The following is a 22,063-nucleotide window of genomic DNA, read 5'->3' as shown; positions in this document are numbered from 1 at the left end:
ATTATTTGATCCAAGTCATCCATTTCAAATACTTAATTTTTTTTATTTTTTTATTACATTTTGGTTTTGTAATGAAAGAAATGAATATGGTGGCACAATTATATTTTTGTCTACAAAACTAATTTCAAACATTTAAGCATACGTCTTCAGATCAAAAGATATTTAAGATCATGAGAAACATTTCAGTCATGTTTCAAAACTATGGTCGTGTATATATATGTACAGTATATATTGGTTATATATATATATATATATATATATATATAAACTGAAAAATATTTATACATCATGCTAGAAAAAAAGGCTTAATATTAAGCAAACTTTTATTTAAATTTTTTTTTTTCTCTCTCTCTCTTGATTTTTGGGTGAATTTTTACATGTTTTCATGAGATTGACCCAGTGATTGTTAGCTAGTTTTCTGTTGCAAAACACTGCAGTTCATATACAGATACATTTATGCAGAGTTTAAACTCAGAAATCCACCCTGTATTTCATAGTATTTAAAGCAACTTTGGGTGTAAGTCATCAGTTGTGTTATGGATAAGATCAGACGTGTCCACACATAAGAAATTCTATCCTGGATTATTTTAAGATTTAAGGGCATTTTTGTAGCCTTGTCTCCTTTTTGTTTTTCCTTGTAACATTTTGCTTAGCTTTTTGCCAGCAGTAGACAGACATGTTGCTTAAATATCTAAATATAGAAACTCAAACGCCCAAATTATGATGGGTCAATGACACAGCACAGATCGTGGGTAGCGCTCTGCTGTAAATAAATGTAAGCACATGGATCGATGCCAGCCAAAGTAATTCTGTGTTAAATTTTACATCAGCTAAGGTTAAGCATTATTGTAGGTGAATGTTTTACGATAAATAAGAGATGTGTTTGCTTTCTAAAGTTTGCATATCATGGCGAAGCTCATTTACAGAAGGTGGTGTGCAGAATATTGACTTGTACTGTAATTTATAAGCAAACAGGTTCTAGTTTGCTTTCAGTTTCTACAAACATTTGCAAAAATAAAGCTAGCACCTAGCAATGATATTTACAAATGTCACTGCAGAATATTAAAAAATAATTTGATGAATATTGTATCATATTTGTATAGTTACTCATAGAGGGGTAGTAATCTAAGAGGGATTTTCAATTAGATTTTTTGCTCTAATAGCTCTAGTGACTTAATGTACTTATCTCATTTAAGTCTTAACTTTTCTCTCCTAAATGTTATGTCTATTTCTCCTAAAATACCTTATACACTGAAACTTACTTTTTGTGGAGAAGTAAATATAGCAGAAAAGATTAAGTACTTTCAACATTGAATAAGTTAAAGCGTGAACTTGAAAATAAATTCAACATTTGTACTTAAATTCAAACATTTAAAAACTAATGCTGTAGCTTATAAGAAAATATTATACAGGTATATGATAGTTTGATATCTTTACAATTCGTCATCATGTATCAATACTAAAGTAAAAAACCTAATTTGAGTAAATGTCACTGGTAAATAAAGTAAGTAAACTTTACTTGACTTTTCGAAGCTGGTGTTCCCAGAACTGGTTTCACTGTTTGCAAGTCCATTTAAACCATTTTTATTGTTAATTTTGTTGTTACATTTAGCAACTTCTTGTTTTGTGAAATCTGAAGTTTATTTTCTACTCAGAATTACCCGTTCATGATTTAAAAAAAATCTGTTTATTGTTACTGTCATCATGTTTTGTGCACCAAGTGTTCAGGGCTGCTTGCGCAGCTCTCTGTCTTATTTTAAATACCAGTAATACAAAGTGATGTTGTCTAATAGACTACAAAGAATGCATTAATTTTTATTATTACGTTTATTTAAGTACCATGTACCTCCGATATTGAAGTAAAAGTTACTGTATTAACTGAAATGTGAACAGAAACATTGGTCTCTTTTCAAATATGAGCACTATTTGAGAAATTATTGAGATCTTTTGCTCTAGTGAAGACGTGAAAATACTGGGGCTTTTTTCTCAGGTTGAGATGCTGGCTAGGAGAAAGAATCGAGATATTAAAGAGCTCTCATTTGTGTTTGCTTTCTTTTATGATGTAGCTGAGCTGAGATTTGTGTAGAGTTTTGAAAACACAGAGCAAAATCTGTCCTCAGATCTATTTTAGTCTTCTGCATCTGTCTCAGCATCTGTTTGCCACCAAGGACCTAAACCTCATTCTATGAAAATTAGTGACGCCCTGCCATTTACTGCCCCACCAAATCAAGCATGTTTATCAGTAAAGGGCTTTGATAAAACCCTTGGCACAACTCAATGTTTGTGCAGGTTTGGATGTGGGTGTGTTTGGAAGATGTGACATTTTGATTTTGTTTCCACAAACCATCTGTTAAGCTGTAAAATAACCTTTAAAAACATTAAAACCACTTGTTGAAATAATATAATGAATTATCTATAGTATGATTTTGACTCTGACATCTTGATTTATGCCCTCTCTCAGATTTAGCATTTTAAATAATTATAGACTGTTGGAATAGAAAGTCAGCATAAAATGACATTCGCAACCCATATTTCTTCCTTAATGTGACGTATTTCCAGGATTTTCAGTGAGAAAGCAAGGTAGGGCAGGACTTTTAGACCAGAAACATACGTACGAAAGTACACGTGGACATCTGCGCATCAAGTTGAACAAGCTTAGCGTGTGTTATTGCATTACTGTGGTGGAAACTAATGTCAGTTCTCAAGGGGGCGATAGAGTTACCTTTTAAAAGTCTGTGCAATTAAACTTGATGTCTTATTATTTGGGAAATTTTCTATAAACACATTGACTTTGTCGTACTTGTGCAGCAATATTCTTGTCAAACTGTTGCTCCGCCAAGACAGTAGTTGACTTGAGAGATAAAACTCACCAGAGAAGCGAACAGTTCATACTAATGTCCGCTATAGCGCCCCTTGTGGCAGCGTTGAGAATGCGTTGTGTTATGAATAGCAGTCTGACACATTTTGAACACAACAATGCACATGAACGAGCTTGCCTAGCTTGAAGCGTCTGCGCTCACGTACTTGTGTAGAGTATGTTTCGGGATTTATTTATCAGGATTTGATTGTATTGTGAAAAGCAGGAGTTACATATCAGTATTGAACTAGACATTAAAGGTGCTTTAAGCCGTTCTAGAATTTCCACAAGCTGTCAAGATGAGCCGTTGGATTAGCCACGGCCCTTTTCTCCAAATCCCGCACTCCAAAGATAACAAATGAGCTTTATTGAGACTGACATGAGCAGAAACGGTGGTCAAAACAACTGCAGCTAAATAGCGCCCTCAACTGACAACTGTTATGAGCAACATGGCATAAATATCGCGTTATGCCTCAGTAATTCGCTGCAACTACAATACTATAAGAATGTGCAAGAAAGCGTCATTGTCCGTGGTTCACGGACACATTTTTGTTTGCTGTTTCCAGAGTCTAGAGCTGTCACAGGGACTGGGGAGATATCTCAGGACACTTATTTCATTAATATCTTTTAGGGAGTAGTACAATTTGTACATAACTTTCCATGAAAAAATCACTTACAGCACCTTTAATACAAGTTTGCAAAACAATGCCTCAATATTTGTCTGTAAGCTAACTTTATGCAATAGCTTGTGTGGCTTGTGATGTCAGTGGAAAACAAAAGTTGTTTCAGAGGCGAAGCAAGTTATTACACTTTGATGAACGATTGCAAAGACATTTTTGTCTTTGGAATAATGTGAACTGATGATTTTGTTTATAATAAGACCAGAAACATGTTTGAAGAAAGTAAGTAGTCAGTTTTTTTAGTGGCACAGCTGTCCACACATTTATAAAGGCTGATCGCCTACATATGTCTTGGACTTAAGTCAGACCTTTTCTGTTGTGAATGAGAATTTAATTGGACATGATCACTAGAATCATGTTGGCCAGTGTTCTTGCCCTTCCCACTTTGGATCTGAGACAGAATTGCTTGCTGTGGCGGTCACACCAGGTTCCATTTGCCGGCTGAGGGATGATTAGTTAACCAACATTTGTTTTCATGTGGTGCACCAGAGGCAGACTCCCTAGTAAGGGTGGGTTTCCCAGAGCATGAGAAGTGCCGCCAACACTGGAAACAGCCTCTAATCACGACATACGGGCATACTACCATATGGGCTGTTAAAAGAAACTGAAACACATGGACCTCAGAACTCAAGAGCTACAGGGGATTGTGTCAATTTAGACTTAATATGCAAGGAAATGGGTTGTTTATGTTTCACTCGTGCAACAAAAGTTCAGGGCATACATAAAAACTGCCACCAAAATGTTAAAAGAGATAATCTCATAAAATCCCTTTAATTGACCTTCTCCTGATATACGTAATTGCAGAGGAATGGTATAAGGTACAATTATTGTTTATCACGTATCAAGAACAGGCTTTGCAAATGTCAAAGCCTCAGGGTAAAGTATGTGTATGTATTCGCTTGTGAAACAGAGAGAAATATAGTTGGAAAGCCTAACTGAAAAGACCAATTTCTACGCTAGATTACGTTAGATTGCATGCTATAAATCCGATAGTTCCGACTCTTAAATTCTGATGAGCCAAATTTTGAAGTTCCTGGCTGCGTCCACAATAATATATTTTTATTTGAAAACCCAGTGATTTCGCTACGTTTATGCCTCTCATCCACAATTAAATGACGGTTTCCTTTCAAAACCGCTCTCCATTACCACATACTTTTGGAAAACGATGACAAAACGAAATACATAAAACACTCCTGTTATCAAGTCAAGTCAAGTCAAGTCAAGTCAAGATTTATTTCTAGAGCACATTTAAAAGCAACAGAGTTGCACCAAAGTGTTGTACAGTAAAATATAAAACATATCAAGTAAAAAAAAAAACAGGAGCAAATACGCAAGTGACAACATTAATAAACAACATGCGGCATACAAAATATACCTCGCAATAAACAGAATACAGTCCATGTAACTAAACCATAAAACACTTAAGCTAAGAATTATCAAAAGATAGAGAATACAGATAAGATTTAAGAACAGATTTAAACTAGCTAGTGATGGAGCTGACCTCACGTGAAAGGGCAGGCTGTTCCAAAGTTTGGGAGCTGCAGCGGAGAAGGCCCAACCACCCCTAGTTTTGCATCGACAGTGAGGGACAGATAAGAGAAGTAGATTACATGATCTAAGTGCTCTTTGGGGAGAGTAGGAAATCAAAAGGTGACTGTGTCTGATGTACACAGTCTGCGACACCAGATAAAGCCTTGTACACATAGACAGCAATTTTAAAATCAAATCTATAATTGACTGGAAGCCAATGTAAAGTTGCTAAAATGGGAGAAATATGATCTCTCTCTTTTTTGTACTGGTAAGAAGTCTGGCTGCCACATTTTGAACAATTTGAAGACGAGAAATAGCAATTTGAGGCAGACCGATGTACAGAGAATTACAATAATCCAAATGTGATGTTATAAGTGCATGGATTACAGTCTCCAGATTTTTGGAGAAAGAAACTGTTTTAATTTAGCGACAGATCTTAGATGAAAGAAACTTCCCTTTACCACTGCACTAATTTGTTTATCCTAAATGAATGATGAATCAAAAAGAACCCCAAGATTTCTCACTTGTGACTGAACACTAGAGGAAAAAGAACCCAGTTGCAAGGCAGAATGGCCTGGGGGGCACATTCTACAGTATACAGTGCATCCGGAAAAAATTCACAGCGCTTCACTTTTTCCACATTTTGTTATGTTATAGCCTTATTCCAAAATGGATTAAATTCATTATTTTCCTCAAAATTCTACAAACAATACCCCATAATGACAACGTGAAAGAAGTTTGTTTGAAATCTTTGCGAATTTATTAATTTTAAAATCACATGTACATAAGTATTCACAGCCTTTGCCATGACACTCAAAATTGAGCTCAGGTGCAACCTGTTTCCACTGATCATCCTTGAGATGTTTCTACATCTTGATTGGAGTCCACCTATGGTAATTCAGTCGATTGTACATGATTTGGAAAAGCACACACCTGTCTATATAAGGTCCCACAGTCCCAATGAGCACAGTGGCCTCCATCATCCGTAAATGGAAGAAGTTTGGAACCATCAGGACTCTTCCTAGAGCTGGCCGCCTGGCCAAACTGAGCGATTGGGGGAGAAGGGCCTTAGTCAGGGAGGTGACCAAGAACCCGATGGTCACTCTGACAGAGCTCCAGCATTTCTCTGTGGAGAGAGGAGAACCTTCCAGAAGAACAACCATCTCTGCAGCACTCCACCAATCAGACCTGTATGGTAGAGTGGCCAGACGGAAGCCACTCCTCAGTAAAAGGCACATGACAGCCCGCCTGGAGTTTGCCAAAAGGCACCTGAAGGACTCTCAGGCCATGAGAAACAAAGATTGAACTCTTTGGCCTGAATGGCAAGCGTCATATCTGGAGGAAACCAGGCACCGCTCATCACCTGGCCAATACCATCCCTACAGTGAAGCATGGTGGTGGCAGCATCATGCTGTGGGGATGTTTTTCAGCGGCAGGAACTGGGAGACTAGTCAGGATCGAGGGAAAGATGAATGCAGCAATGTACAGAGACATCCTTGATGAAAACCTGCTCCAGAGCGCTCTGGACCTCAGACTGGGGAGAAGGTTCATCTTCCAACAGGACAACGACCCTAAGCACACAGCCAAGATAGCAAAGGAGTGGCTCTGAGACAACTCTGTGAATGTCCTTGAGTGGCCCAGCCAGAGCTCAGACTTGAACCCAATTGAACATCTCTGGAGAGATCTGAAAATGGCTGTGCACCGACGCTCCCCATCCAACCTGATGGAGCTTGAGAGGTCCTGCAAAGAAGAATGGGAGAAACTGCCCAAAAATAGGTGTGCCAAGCTTGTAGCATCATACTCAAAAAGACTTGAGGCTGTAATTGGTGCCTAAGGTGCTTCAACAAAGTATTGAGCAAAGGCTGTGAATACTTACGTATGTACAAGTGATTTTTCTTTTTTCTTTTTTCTTTTTTTCTTTTAAATAAATTTGCAAAGATTTCAAACAAACTTCTTTCACGTTGTCATTATGGGGTATTGTTTGTAGAATTTTGAGGAAAATAATGATATGAATCCATTTTGGAATAAGGCTGTTTGTTACATAACAAAATGTGGAAAAAGTGAAGCGCTGTGAATACTTTCTGGATGCACTGTATTTATTTGCCAAGTTAATATGTTGTTTAGCAACCGTAAACAGCCTAAACTAGTAAATTATTCTAGTTAGTCTAATGAAATTAGTCAATGGAAATATTTGTTTATTTGATTATTGATATTTACCAATAATAAATATATTGTAAATATTTTCCCCCCAATTTGGAATGCCCAATTTCCAATGCACTCTAAGTCCTCGTGGTGGCATAGTGACTTGCCTCAATCCGTTTGTTTGAGTTTGTTTGTAAGGACTGCGGAGACATAGCGCGTGTGGGGCTTCACGCTATTCTCCATGGCATCCACGCACATCTCACCACGTGCCCCACCGAGAGTGAACCACATTATAGCGACCACGAGGAGGTTATCCCATGTGACTCTACCCTCCCTAGCAACCGTGCCAATTTGGTTGCTTAGGAGACCTGGCTGGAGTCACTCAGCATGCCCTGGATTCAAACTCACGACAGGGGTGGTAGTCAGCGTCTTTACTTGCTGAGCTGCCCAGGCCCCTACCAATGTAAACCTTTATTAAACATTGGTGTCTTTTATTATAATTTAGACATATCTTTCACTCAGTATAAACTTTGTACAGTAGTATGTAGTCCTTAGCACAGTTTATTAGGGCTATATTTGTAATGGTATACTAGCGTACTGCATACTGTGCATTATAAACTCAGCAAAAAAGAATTGTCCTCTCACTTTCAACTGCATGAAATGTTGTCTAACAGAAATGGAATAATGTGTCCCTGAACAAAGGGGGGGTCAAAATCAAAAGTAACAGTCAGTATCTGGTGTGGCCATCAGCTGCATTAAGTACTGCAGTGCATCTCCTCCTCATGGACTGCACCAGATTTGCCAGTTCTTGCTGTGAGATGTTACCCCACTCTTCCACCAAGGCACTTGCAAGTTCCAGGACATTTCTGGGGGGAAGGCCCTAGCCCTCACCCTCCGATCCAACAGGTCCCAGATGTGCTCAATGGGATTGAGATCCGGGCTCTTCGCTGGCCATGGCAGATCACTGACATTTCTGTCTTGCAGGAAATCATGCACAGAATGAGCAGTATTGCTGGTGACATTGTCATGCTGGAGGGTCATGTCAGGATGAGCCTGCAGGAAGGGTACTACATGAGGGAGGAGGATGTTTTCCCTGTAACGCACAGTGTTGAGATTGCCTGCAATGACAACAAGCTCTGTCTGATGATCCTGTGACACACTGCCCCAGACCATGACGGACAATCCACCTCCAAATCGATCCCGCTCCAGAGTACAGGCCTCGGTGTAACGCTCATTCCTTCGACGATTAACGCGAGTTTGCCATGCCATGCTGCAAAGCCAGTCCTATCTGGTCCAGCGAAGGTGGCTTTGTGCCCATAGGTGACGTTGTTGCTGGCGATGTCTGGTAAGGACCTGCATTACAACAGGCCTACAAGCCTTAGTCCAACCTGTCTCAGCCTATTGTGGACAGTCTGAGCACTGATGGAGGGATTGTGCATTCCTGGTGTAATTTGGGCAGTTGTTGCCATCCTGTACCTGTCCTGCAGGTGTGATATTTGGATTTACCGATCCTGTGCAGGTGTCGTTACACGTGGTCTGCCACTGCGAGGACGATCAGCTGTCCTTCCTGTCTCCCTGTAGCACTGTATTAGGCGTCTCACAGTACGGACATTGCAATTTATTGTCCTGGCCACATCTGCAGTCCTCATGCCTCCATGAAACATGCCTAAGGCACGTTCACGCTTATGAGCAGGGACCCTGGGCATCTTTCTTTTGGTGTTTTTCAGAGTCAGTAGAAAGGTCTCTTTAGCGTCCTAAGTTTTTATAGCTGTGACCTTAATTGCTTACCGTCAGCAAGCTGTTAGTGTCTTAATGACCGTTCGACAGGTGCATGTTCATTAATTGTTTATGGTTCATTGAACAAGCATGGAAAACATTGTTTAAACTATTTACAATAAAGATCTGTAAAGTTATTTGGATTTTTACAAAATTATCTTTAAAATAGTGTCCTGAAAAAGCGACGTTTCTTTTTTTGCTGAGTTTATATACTTTCTACTGTCTACTATGTTTTAAAGTAGAATACAAATTAATAGGGGTGGGTAAAAATATTATTTTTTCGATGCATCGCTAACTTCATTTGAACAATCTCAATATCGATTCTTAAATCCCAAGATCGATCTTTTACTTTATGCGCATCCCTCTGCTACACTGAGAGGAAATCACTCGCATTTGCAGCCAAATTTTGCGCTATGCAACTAAAATGTATTTGGCAACTAGCTGGTTGCCAGATTTCCCTCACCAGTAATTGTGTAGTATAGCTGTGAAGTATTCAGCAGCGAGATCCTTTCACTGCGCGTTGAGAGCAAAAGTTGTTCCGTGTGTATGTCCAAAGACGAGATCCACGCAACCTATCTGTCATTAAATAATGTCTCTTTTAATGTCCTTTTTTGTTCTTTACAGTCAGTTGTTGATCAAAAACAACAAAAAATAAACATTTAATTCTAATCATGCATTGCATGGATGAGGTTAAGCCATTTGAGTTCTCTCTTGTCAATATGCACTCATCTAAAGACACACTTAACAGAAATGCAGATTTTCTTAAAGAGACAGTACTTAGTATGTATTTAACATATAAATGTAAATACTTGTAAATAGTACAAATTATGCAATTAAACAAAAAACATGTAACATAAATAATATATGAAATATATTATCATATTTATTGATTTAATTCATGGATTTGTTCATTTTTAAAAAGCTAAAATTTGACCAAAATGATAAACAAAATAATAAAATATAATTTTAAAATTAATATTTTTTTTAATGTACCTAGTTAGAAGGTCCCCTGTATAATTAACAGCATTAAGCCCCATTCACACAGCCAGCGATTTTGTGGCTTGGTGTCGCTAGACTCCGCGATCTGTGTCGCTAGTGGGCATTCCTACTGTTTGTCGCTGTAACGTTATTGGAGGACTGCATGTCTGTCCAGCTTTTGAAAATTTGATCACGGATCAGACCTTATACTAGTAATGTTCAGTGCATTAAAGCTGCACTATGTAAGATTTTTTGGTAAAAAATTAACAAATTGCCATTATTGATTGAGTACATAAACAATCAGTGTTCAAAACAATGTCCTTACCTTACCCTGATTCACTACGGTAAGCCTATAAAAATGATTTGTATTTTGAGCTGTCGGGTTTGATTTATTACATTCATCCTTGCGTCATCATGTCATGTCCGCACACACTGCAAAGAAGTACCGGTTGTCTCGTGTCCCGTCTGCAGAAACTAACTATGCCAGGGCTCTTCAACTACTTTCTTACGTGGGCCAGATTATCCAGATGAAAACTTGGCGAGGGCCAAACATTTTTCCGTATTTATCTTAGCTAACACTTTCATTGCAACTTAATACAGTGCATTTATTTGTATTAAAATAGTCACAGGGTATACTGTATATTGAATTATACATTTTTAAGATCTGGCCATAAATTCCTTCGTAAGATCTGGCTGAAGAACAAACATGACTTATACTCTTAACTAACAAATCATTTTTTTTATCAACTTTACTTTGAAAAAAACAAAACAAAACAAAACAAAACATAATAATCATTTTAACATTTTAGGGCTATTGTTTACAAATGATTAAAACTGATGAGAATCATTTAGACCTGCTAAAGCTCTCTCACAATATAAACCCATTTATGAAAACAATGGTCATATACAACCCCAGTTCGGAAAAAGTTGTGACAGTATGAAAAATGCTGATAAAAACAAAAAGAAGTGATTTGTAAATTATATTCACCCTTTGCTATATTGAAAGCACTACAACTACACATTATATGATGTTTATCCTTGTGAATTTCATTGTTTTTTTTTTTTTAAATGTCCAGTCATTTCAAATCAGATGATTGCAACATGCTCAAAAAATGTTGAGACAGGGGGAATTTATGACTAATAACAATCTAACGAGTTGAAATAACAAGGCAATGTGAAACAGGAGATGTTAAACAGGTGAGGCAATCGTGTCATAGTATATAAGGAGCCTCCAAAAACTACCTAGTCCTTCAAGAGCAAGGATTGTTCAAGACTTGTCAATTTGCCAACAGATGCTTCAGCAAATAATCCAGCACTTTGAGAACAATGTTCCCCAAAGAAAAATTGGAAGGATTTTGGGCATTTCACCATCTACAGTGCACAATATAGTTAAAAGATTCAAGGAATCTGGTCAAATCTCAGTGCGTAAAGGGCAAGATGAAAACCATTTCTGAATGTGCATGATCTCTGATCCCTCAGACATCACTGTCTTAAAAAACATCATTCATCTGTAATGGATATCATGAACATTAGCTTGAGATTACTTTAGTAAACCTTTGTTAGTCAACACTATTTGCTGCTGCATCCACAGATGCATGTTAAGACTTTACTATGTAAAGGAGAAGCCATACATCAACACTGTCCAGAAGTGCTGCCGACTTCTCTGGGCTCGGTCTCATCTTAGATGGAAAGCAGAACAGTGGAACCATGTTTTTTGGTCCGATGAGTCCACATTTCAAATAGTTTTTGAAAAACTACTGTCACAACCGTCGTGTTATCTGGGCCAAAGAGGAAAAAGAACATCCAAGCTGTTATCAGCGTCAGGTCCAAAAGCCAGTGTCTGTACTGGCCAGGGGTGTGTCAGTGCCCATGGCATGGGTAACGCACACATCTTTGAAGGCACCTTTAATGCAGACAAATATGTACAAATATTGGAGCAACATATATTGCGACCCAACACAATCTTTTCCAGGGACGTCCCTGCATTTTCCAGCACATACTGCCCGGATTACAAGTGCATGGCTGTGTAAGCAGAGAGTGCGGGTGCTAGATTGGCCTGCCTGCAGTCCTGACCTGTCTCCAATTGAGAATGTGTTGCGCATTATGAAGCACACCATACAGCAACGAAGACCCCGAACAATTGTGTACAGCTGGGAAAATTCCACTTTTTAAACAACAAACTTGTGTCTTCAGTGCCCAAATGCTTAATAAGTGTTATTAGAAGAAATGGTGATGTTTCACAGTGGTAAACACTTGACTGTCCCAACATTTTTAGTGTGTTTCAAATGACCGCACATTTTCAAAAAAACTATGAAATTCACAAGGTAAAACATCATATAAAAATGTCATGTTTACATAAGAATGCATTTAAATTAAATTTTATTTTTGGAAAAAAGAAAGAGTTCTTCCATTTTCTCTATAAAGTATCATCCTATTCAGTGAGGAAAAAATGAATCCTGCAAATATTGTGAATTTGCACACAATAGCCAGTGCAGGAGCCAGATTTTTGTGTAGGTAATCATTGTCAAAAGAATAACAAACTGAGCCGATGCTGTTCGTGATTGAGAGGGCTGACACAGCTGTATGAACAGATGAGACATGATCGTTTGACACTTCAAGAATAGTGAATAAAAGCAAACTTTTCAGCGCTTTTTCTTTGAACATTCAGTTTTCATAACTGATTTCTTTTGTTGCCTAAAGTGCATATGTGCTGACAACATTTCTGTCACATCTGCGGTAATCATTTTTCCATCTGAAGATTTGACTGCACACCACACAACTAAGCTATTTTATATAAATACATTTGATTAAAAAAAGACGCTATCAAATGCTCACCTCAACAGTGGGATCCATGTTCAGCAGAGCAGTGTAACTAAACTATCGCCAGAAAAGCTTAAACACGGGCTCAGGTCCGCACAACTGATGATGGCTGAATGCTGTTGGCACGCGCCAATGAGCTTTGTTAAACTCACCACTGATTGCTGAGGCTCCTGCCTATGAACGCTGAGTTTTGCACAGAGAGCATTCTGATATTTCAGATGGCGAGACAATTTGATCAAAAGTCAGTCGGAGGGCCAGACAAAGATGATTGGCGGGCCGGATTTGGCCCGCAGGCCGCCACTTGACTAGTCATAAACTACGCTGTTCAGCTCAGTTCAGTAACACTCACACAGTTCAGGACAGCATTGTTGCAGTCTAGATGAATGTTTATCTATTATACGTTTGGTGAAGTTGTTTACCTCCTATAATGCTTGGATATGTTTTCTGGTAGGGTTGTTGAAGCTTATATTGCTTGTCATGCTTTTATGAATCAAACAACAGTTCTATAGTCAAGTCAAGTCAAGTCAACGTTTTGTTTCATAGTCAAGCCTAGTCATGTCAAGTCAAGTTTAGTTAAGTCAATTTCATGTTTATGTTTTGTTCACGTTTAAAGTTAGGATTCTTAGATATCACTTTTGTTAATAAACTGCACTTGGGATCATCGTACTTCGTCTTCGTCTGCCTGTCACTGCTGCCAGCCACGTTACATCTACGTTGTCCGGTTAAGTTACTGTGACATGTTTAATATGTATGACTTCTGAAATTGACTTCTTGTAATTGTTATATTGCATATTTAAGCATATTATATTTACATTTAATGAGGTATATTTTATCCCCACCATTATTGAATCCTTTAGTTTACGGTGTTATTGTGTGCAATGTATAGACATGCTATTGTAATAACTGAGGCTGGACAATTTCAGTGGTGCCTGCAGCTGTACAGCCGTACTCACTGTTTGTACAAAAGGCTGTCTTTTTGAGAAGTAACTTTGAGAAACTTCAGCTAGTGCTGTGTCACGTGAACAAGGGGCTGTTCAAAACGAACCGTTTTTTGCGTCCGCTCGCACTGTTTTTCAATAGTTTTCCATGTAATTGGACCACTGCGTCACGTTTCACTGTGTTTTAGCATCTCTCACCAGAGCGCTGCATTTTTAGACGACGTGTCAAGTTAAAAAAGAACTTCAACTGATAAAAACACGTCTTGAGACACCTGCGTTCTGCTCTATAATACTGTGGTGCGTTTTGCTTTTTTTGGATAACGCATTTGTAGAAAATTCTCCCAGAGGAGCATGCCCCCGGACCCCCATAGATATAAGGTTGTTTTGGGCAGATTTATGTGCGTACCCTCAGATGAAATCCTGCAGGCACCCATGGACAATTAAGTATAAAAAGAAATCTTCTATTGAACTCGTATCAGCCATATCACAAGTTTAACCTCTTAAATTGAAGATTGTAGTACAATTAAAACATTAATAGTAGATAAAACACTTGAATAATCATATTAAGATATACTGGTGGTGGCTGAGATGAGTCCCCTGTTCTCTATTTAAAAGTACTTTGAGTGTAGTGTCAGAAAAGTGATTTTGTTGTAAAATTCATTCAAACATGTAAATAAGAGTGTTGTTTATCTTCATCAAAGCAAGTAATATTTCCGTTTCAAATGTTTAATCATATAACATCATTACTAATATGAAAATAGCACATTATGACTCCGGCTCCAGTCATGATCACACACAGGTGATGTCCATTTAAGCTCAAATTGGGACATTCATCCGCCAGAAGAGCAGTGCCAGAACACGATTGACATAATGCATTCTTCCGCAAATTGCTTGCAAATTTAAGTTTCAACCACAGATGATGTTTGAGAGCACAAAGTTACCTAGTGCTGCTTTAAATCATTAACAAGACGATCAAACTATCATGAATTAATGATTCAAACTTTCTGGGAATGCAGACCGTTTCTGACATGCTTTTCCACACAGTGTTTAATTATATCCATGCATGTGGTTACAGACAAAAGATATAGAACAGTAAAAATCCCTCACTACGCTGAAACTTCTCCATCTTGCTTGCACTCGTCTCCAGTTTGCCAGGAGACAGATGACGTGAGCTCCTCTGTCTTCACTCTCATTGGTAGTTGCTCACGAATGTCGCTCTTCATTTGCATAAAGTAGAAATTTTCTCAACTTGTCACTCTCCAAGGCGATCTTTCACCAACGGCCACGGCAACTCGTGTCGCCGTCTCGTGTAATGTCGCTGGCAGTCTGGCTTTAGCTGGTAGAGAATTTCTTTCATATGTAAGCAAAAGAGATATTATAATTGAAATATAACCATATGAATTGATATCGAATCGAATTCGGAATTTAATCGACAGCTTGTGAATCGGAAACGAATCGGTAAATCTGTATCAATACCCAACCCTACAAATGAAACAGTTTGCAATATGCATTGATAAACATTTCAAACTGTAGTATGCTATACTGCTTTCACATGACCTCATTACATTGCAAGTTTAATTAAATGAGTGGCATCAAGTTATCATCTCTGGAATAAAATGTAGCTTTTTTTTAGTTAAAATGTCACTCAAATAATACGTAAAAAATTGAATTTGTCATTTTTGTGTTATTCCACACAGTGTGCTCTGGTTTTATACTGCATAATACTGTGGGTTATCCGGGTACTGCATGCATACATTAAATTCACATGCTGTGCACAGTGCAAATACTGCTTAAGTGCAAAAGTAGTATGAGTAGTATGGTCATGTTATTTGGAGGGGATACACCATACCTCATGCAGAATGTGGGACATTGCATCTGTCAGGTGTGTTTTACCATACACACATTACATGCATATGTAACCAGAAAAACATACTATTTTTGAACACACATGATGGAATCCACAGCCCACCATCTCTGTAAAGGAGGACAGCTCTCACTAGGGTTCCCACATATGTATGGCTTGTAATTTAGTACTTCAGAAAGTGACAGAAAAATCTTTAGATAACTTTCTGTGCAGCTCTAAGTACACTTTGGTGTAACATGTTTAGATTATAATGACAGACTGTCTCAGATTTCATGCTTACTTTGCAATTAGGATGTGTGCATATTTAAATTCTCAACGTTTGATTTCTCTTTTTTAATAAGTATGTCAAAAAGGTAACCTACTGGGAAACTGCAGAAGTTCTAGTTCTAATTATATCTGCAATTGGAATAATTTCCCATAATTATTGAAGGAATTGTGGTAATTTTTTACACACAGCTTTCCACTTTTTCTAAATTTTTAGAAACATGTGTGATGTTAACAAACTTTGCAGCAGAAAAAATTGGTTTGGAATATTCTCATGAGTTAGTGAATTGAAATCATTGCTAAAATTGTTTTGTAATGGTGGAATAAGAGTGCAAATTAAGGCTTCAATGCCCCCCAAATGTGGACAAAATTTAACATTGGAGCGGTCTAAATTTTTTTATGAAAAATTACAAAATTGTATTTCTTTATATTAAATAGTTAATGTTTTGATTGCTAAAATATATATATATTTTAATAGTGGAATTAGGCTAAAAATTTAAACTTGAATGCTCCTCATACTGTATGAAGACAAAATTAAAAGTTGGAGCTGTCTTAAGAAAATAAAAATAAAAACTGTGGCAGACAAGCCTCTTGTTCAGAAGGGAAAGCAGGAATCGGATTAACAATCACAAGACTTCACAATCACAAGGCCGGGGAAACCTCCGGTCTGACTTACCCCCCCTCCTGGAGGGGAGGAGTTGCCCCTTCGGCCATTCTGTTGCCAGCTGGTCTTCCCCATCTTCTGGGTACCTGGGTAGGATGAGGGGAGGGGAGAGAGAAAGAGAGCGGAAAAAACAGAGAGAGAGGGAGAGAGAGAGAAAAGAAAAGAAAAAAAACTCTGGTTCCTGACCACGGCGCCATTCGGTCCTCAGCCAGCTGTCCAGCGATCCTCCGCAACGGCGGGCAATGGCACTGGATTCCGCGGCTGACAGCAGCTCCTCCGTCCCCTGGCAGATGGCAGCAGTTCCTCTGCCTTCTGACGGACAGCAGCGACTCCTCCGTCCCTTGGTGGACAGTAACAGCTTCTCCGCCTCTTGGCGGATGGCAGCATCTCCTCCGTCTCCTGGCAGACTGCTCCAGTACCATCGAACCCCTCCTCTCCTCGGTGTTGCGATCCTCCATCAGCGGCGAGGGCTCTCTGACGGCGCGTCTTCCTCCAGTCCTGGGTTTTGGCACCAGTGTGGCAGAAAAGCCTCTTGTTCGGTAGGGAAAGGAGGAAGCAGGAAGCAGGACTTTTTAATAAAACACTGACGAAGACTTTCAACATAAACAATGATGCGCGTGCACACACACACACACACACACACACACACACACACACACACACAGCTTCGTGCATCTCTCTCTCTCTCTCTCTCTCTCTGGCATCCCTGGCTCCTTCTTTTATCTCTCTCCCACTGATTGGGCAACTCAGTGCCGAGCGTGCTTCCTCTCGGCCAGGCCACACCCTCCTCCTCGTCACAAAAATGTACTTACATTTTTTCAACTTACTATATATTGTTTCAGTTAGGGTAAGATAACAGTTATAACAGATAACAGACCGAGTCGCTACTACTGCACTTTCTCATAGGATCAGTATCTATGGTACATTGACAATACATACTATTAGTGCTGTCATTTTGTATTACTTTATCATACATTTACATATCAAAAATATATCTCAAAATCGTTTGTGGTTTTTTTCAGGTTGTCAGGTTTCAAGTCTTCAGGTTGACATTTTGATAACTGTACTTGGGAAGCCAAAGCACAAATCAACAGATTGCGCCATTGAAATTATCAACAGAAATCCCTTCAAAAAAGTTGACCCTCCCTGAAAGTCATTGTACAATTCCCATAATGTAATTGTGGGTAAAACTCAAATTAATAGTCTGTTAGAATGGAATAGAATTAGCAAGTGCCTTTTTTGTAGTCACCCACATCTCTAGCCGTAATCAGCCATATATACAACTACTGCAGTCTGAGGCTACATAACAATCTTTTTCTGCTTCTTATTTCAGATAGTGAAACAGCTTTTTAATGTTGTTTACACTCTTAGATACAAACACTTTTAACAGCACTTTACCTCTTTCTTTGCATTTAGGGAGAGAAAGGAGATGATGGTGCGGCAGGATCGGATGGAGAACCTGGAATTCCTGTGAGTTAATACAATCATCATTATCATCATATTTGTCCCTTCTTTGTATGCTTCCACAATGTATTTTGAAGCCACATGAAAGACTTGAAAAATGCTTTTAACATTTAGTCATTTAGTCAAGATCCTAATGGGCTGTTCACACCGAATGTGTCCTTGTGCTTTTTAAAATATGGCTCAATGGTCAAAGACGTCCGTCTAGTGCATGTCTTGAGATCCCTTTCTTCGGATTTGCACTCCATCAAGCTGTGTTTGTACACAAGAACGTGTTCTCATCTTGTGTTGTCTGCTTTCGGTAAGTGTGGTTTGTTCTGTCTGTATAAGCTGTAGTGATGGGTCTTTCATGAACGATTCGTTCATTTTGAACTAATCTTTTATGTGACTCAGAAGAATGAGTAGTCTCAGAGAGTGATTTGTTCATTTTGTATTGCCCGCGCATGCGCATTGCGCAACCTCCGTTCGTTTGTTATGTGAAAATCACATAGGCGCTGTACAGGAAACAGAAATTATTAGTTCACCTTTCAACTCTTTTGGTCTGAGTCATTCGTTCTTTTATCACGTAACAGCCGTATATGCTATGCATTGCTCACACAGGAAACAGAAATGATTAGTTCACCTCTCGAGTCTTTTGGTATGAGTCGTTTGTTCTTTTGTCACGTGACAGATGTATATGCTATGTATTGCTCACACAGGAAACATAAATGATTAGTTCACCTCTCGATTCTTCTTGTCCAAGTCGTTCGTTCTTTTGTCATGTGACAGCCGTATACGCTACAAAAGAACGAACGACTCAGACCAGAAGATTCCAGAGGTGAACTAATCTTTCTGTTTCTCATAATTTGTCCTTGGCTGCATTATAATTTTTCCTTTTTGGGACTGTAATCAAATTTGTATAAGTAGACGTGTTGGGGGGGAATTTGGCTATTGAAAATTGTACATTTTAATTTAATTCTGCGCAAATGAATGCCATGATTTGAATAAAGATTTGTTCATTTTGCTGAACGAGATTCAAAGATCCAAGTCAGTAAAATGATCCGATCTTCCCATCACTAATAAGCTGCACATTGCCTATTAAGCTAGTTTTGCTTACTGCCCCCTGGAGAAAACAGGTGGTACTCCAAGCTTAAATTGCTCAGATTGTTACGGTTCAGGAACATTATTAATTGCGTAAAAATTTTTAACACGTTATTTTTTATATAATTAATAACACTGAACTCGTTAAATCGACAGCCCTAATTTATACATCTAACATTACTTTAATAGTGGGCTGAAAATACATAACTATAAAAAATACTTAATTTTATACACATTATTTTCCATATAATATTTTAATAATTTCTTTAGGCGTAGTGCAGTATAAAAGTCAATTATTTAAATAATTTAAATACATTTACGCATTTGGTAGACGCTTTTATCCAAAGTGACTTACAGTGCACTTATTACAGGGACAATCCCCCTGGAGCAACCTGGAGTTAAGTGCCTTGTTCAAGGACACAATGGTGATGGCTGTGGGAATTGAACCAGCAACCTTCTGATTACCAGTTATGTGCTTTAGCCCACTATGCCTCCACCACTCCAATTTAATGTAATTTAATTTAACTGTACAAATTATTTAATTAAACATGTTGTCTTTATAAAATTTTTACTATTTTTCTCACACATTCTAAATGGGTATTTAGACATGCAAATGCGTAGCTCCCTTTATATTTAAGGATGGGGGTTCCTCACAAGAAGATCATCATATTTGGGGGTCCTTGGCAACAAAAATTTTGAAAACCCCTGGTCTAGTGCAATTGAATTTAATACAATTAAAAAACCATGGTGACAGATGCAAAAACATTTTTGGTGTGAACACCCCCTAACACCGTTGTGAGCTAATGAAATCTTGGTTTTACATTTGCTTGTCTAGGAGTATTTAGGAGTAGTCTTTTTCTTTGATGTGATGCACAGATTTTAGTATGGTGAATTTCTCTGAATAGTCTCTTCCATTATATTTGCATCACTTGTTTACTAATTGGTCCATAGCTTAAATGTGAAGTTTGTAATTTGTTCGCCATTAACGGCATAAAAAAAAATAAAAATGGCAAAAATAGGTTTCCAAATAGCACTCCCCCAGTCTACCAATGTTTGACCAAACAAGAAGTCCCACCCCAAATTCACCTCATTGGTTGAGGGAATGTTTTGATGTCGGGCCGCTCAAACGAAAGGAACGATTATTTGAAAGCACCACAGAGCCACAGTGTTTATGCTCTTTGGGAAATCACCTGACAAATAGTTTATTTATACTGATCTCTGCACATTATACACTTAGAAGAAAGTATTTTAACAGCAAAAAAATAATGCACATCACCTTTAAACCTTCAACTTTTAGGCTAGCTCACTGTAGACCTTCTGTAGCCCACCAGATTAAAACTTTCTAAATGGCAGAAATCCAGTTAACATTGTATTAACAATTCAGATGTTCAGTCATTTAAAGTTTATTCAAAGTTATCTAAATATGATCCAGCAGTCTCTGTACCATCATGCCTCTATAAACATAAACTCACTCCAAATTTCACTTGTGGAAAGAGCCCTGTTTCATGGTTTACGAGGGGCCCCACAGATTTGGTGTGCTACTGACTCTAGAAATGGAAATGATGAAGCCACAGTGTTTACTAACAGCCAGAATGCTGAGCTGTAGAGTGGCAGATGACATAATGTCTATATTCAGTTTATATTGTCTTTAAAATAATAATGATGATAAATCACCATTGCACATGTGGAGTGCAGCTGTCTATGAGGAAGGAAATCCTTTGGAAACACAACAGATGGGGCCTTTGTCATTCTTATTTCAAAACACCTAATGTTGACCTCTTTTATTAGTCTTCCTAGTAGCAAAAATTTTAATAGGGGTTATAATTGTTATTCGTAATATTCTCACTTTTTGAAAAACATAACCTTTGCATTCCATGATTAAATGCATTAGTCTCAATTAAAGGATTAATTATTGTAATTGATTATTGTAATAAAGTCCAGCTGACCTCTTTTAGCTATGGACTTTTACACTCATTAAAGGGCCGTTCAAAATGACACTTTTATGCATCCATCTGCTGTTTTTCAATGTTTTCCTATGTAAAAATTCACTAGACCAGTGTCTTTGACATCTTTTGACGCCTTGGGGCCTCATTTTACTGTTTTTAAACATCTCGCGCAGGAGTGCAGCATTTTTTAGCCATGTCAAAAGAACTTAAACTTTAAAAAAAGGACCTTGTTATACATATGTTCTCTTCATTTAATGGTGCTGCATATAGCTTTTTAGCGCAAGGACGTGTTCGGTGTGAATGGCCCCTTAAGTGTGTCTCATGAAGTACTGATTTACCTCTTGGACCAATGAAGTCCACTTTTTTTGTTTGTTGTTTTTAAGGTGTAGACAAGAGTGTCCTTTGCATGACCTGTTGAACCGATTTGCAATAAAGTTTGTATGCCTGCTCTTTGGATGTACAGTATACTGTATCTCACTAAATTGCAAAGGAATAGTTGGAGGGACAAACAACAACAGATTGTTAAAAAATTCATGTTTTTGTCTTTAGATTATCTTCTGAACGTGTAACTTACTTATGAGATGGCAAGGAAGAGGATGTTATAAACTGCTGCTGATGTGCTAAGTTTCATGGTTGTGGTTGCAAGGATGTAATTTCTTCAGAAATTTTAATTGGTGTAATTTTTTTTTGTTGTAGAAGCAAATTTCACTACTACTATTGCTCATACTTAGGGTGAGCGACTGAACAAACCCCTAGCCCCAAGTATTAAACTTCTGCATGTAATTAGTCCCACAGCATTTGTGCTACAGAAATCAATGATATCTCAAATCATGCAGCTTGTTAAGGATGCTAGTGAATGGGCATAAAAATCCCTAAGATTTATACTGAAGGAGTGATCTGAGCCATATCTAGACACCAGAATATCATAGAGACTTAGGGAATGGGCTCTTTCGATTTGGGCCAATAAGCAACCATCCAGAACACCCAATCAACGCCCTTGCAACCTCACTGCAACACACTAAAAACCACTCAGAACACGCCCTGGGAACAACCCACAACACCA

At 38.2% G+C, this 22,063-nt stretch overlaps 1 protein-coding gene across 1 annotated transcript in view; it reads left to right on the top strand.

The window, feature by feature from the left end:
• The window catches only part of LOC127443139 (collagen alpha-1(XXI) chain-like), a 72,534-nt gene that overhangs the window by 12,934 nt on the left and 37,537 nt on the right, over positions 1–22,063 (top strand). Inside the window, exon 16 of the mRNA XM_051701676.1 lies at positions 17,930–17,983. Within this exon, the coding sequence (XP_051557636.1) occupies positions 17,930–17,983 (54 nt within the window). The remainder of the gene's footprint in view (positions 1–17,929; positions 17,984–22,063) is intronic.

This window comes from Myxocyprinus asiaticus, chromosome 6, assembly GCF_019703515.2.
Source record: "Myxocyprinus asiaticus isolate MX2 ecotype Aquarium Trade chromosome 6, UBuf_Myxa_2, whole genome shotgun sequence".
NCBI classification, from domain to species: domain Eukaryota; kingdom Metazoa; phylum Chordata; class Actinopteri; order Cypriniformes; family Catostomidae; genus Myxocyprinus; species Myxocyprinus asiaticus.
Note: the sequence above shows the minus strand (reverse complement) of the source record. Positions and strands in the feature narration are given on the sequence as shown.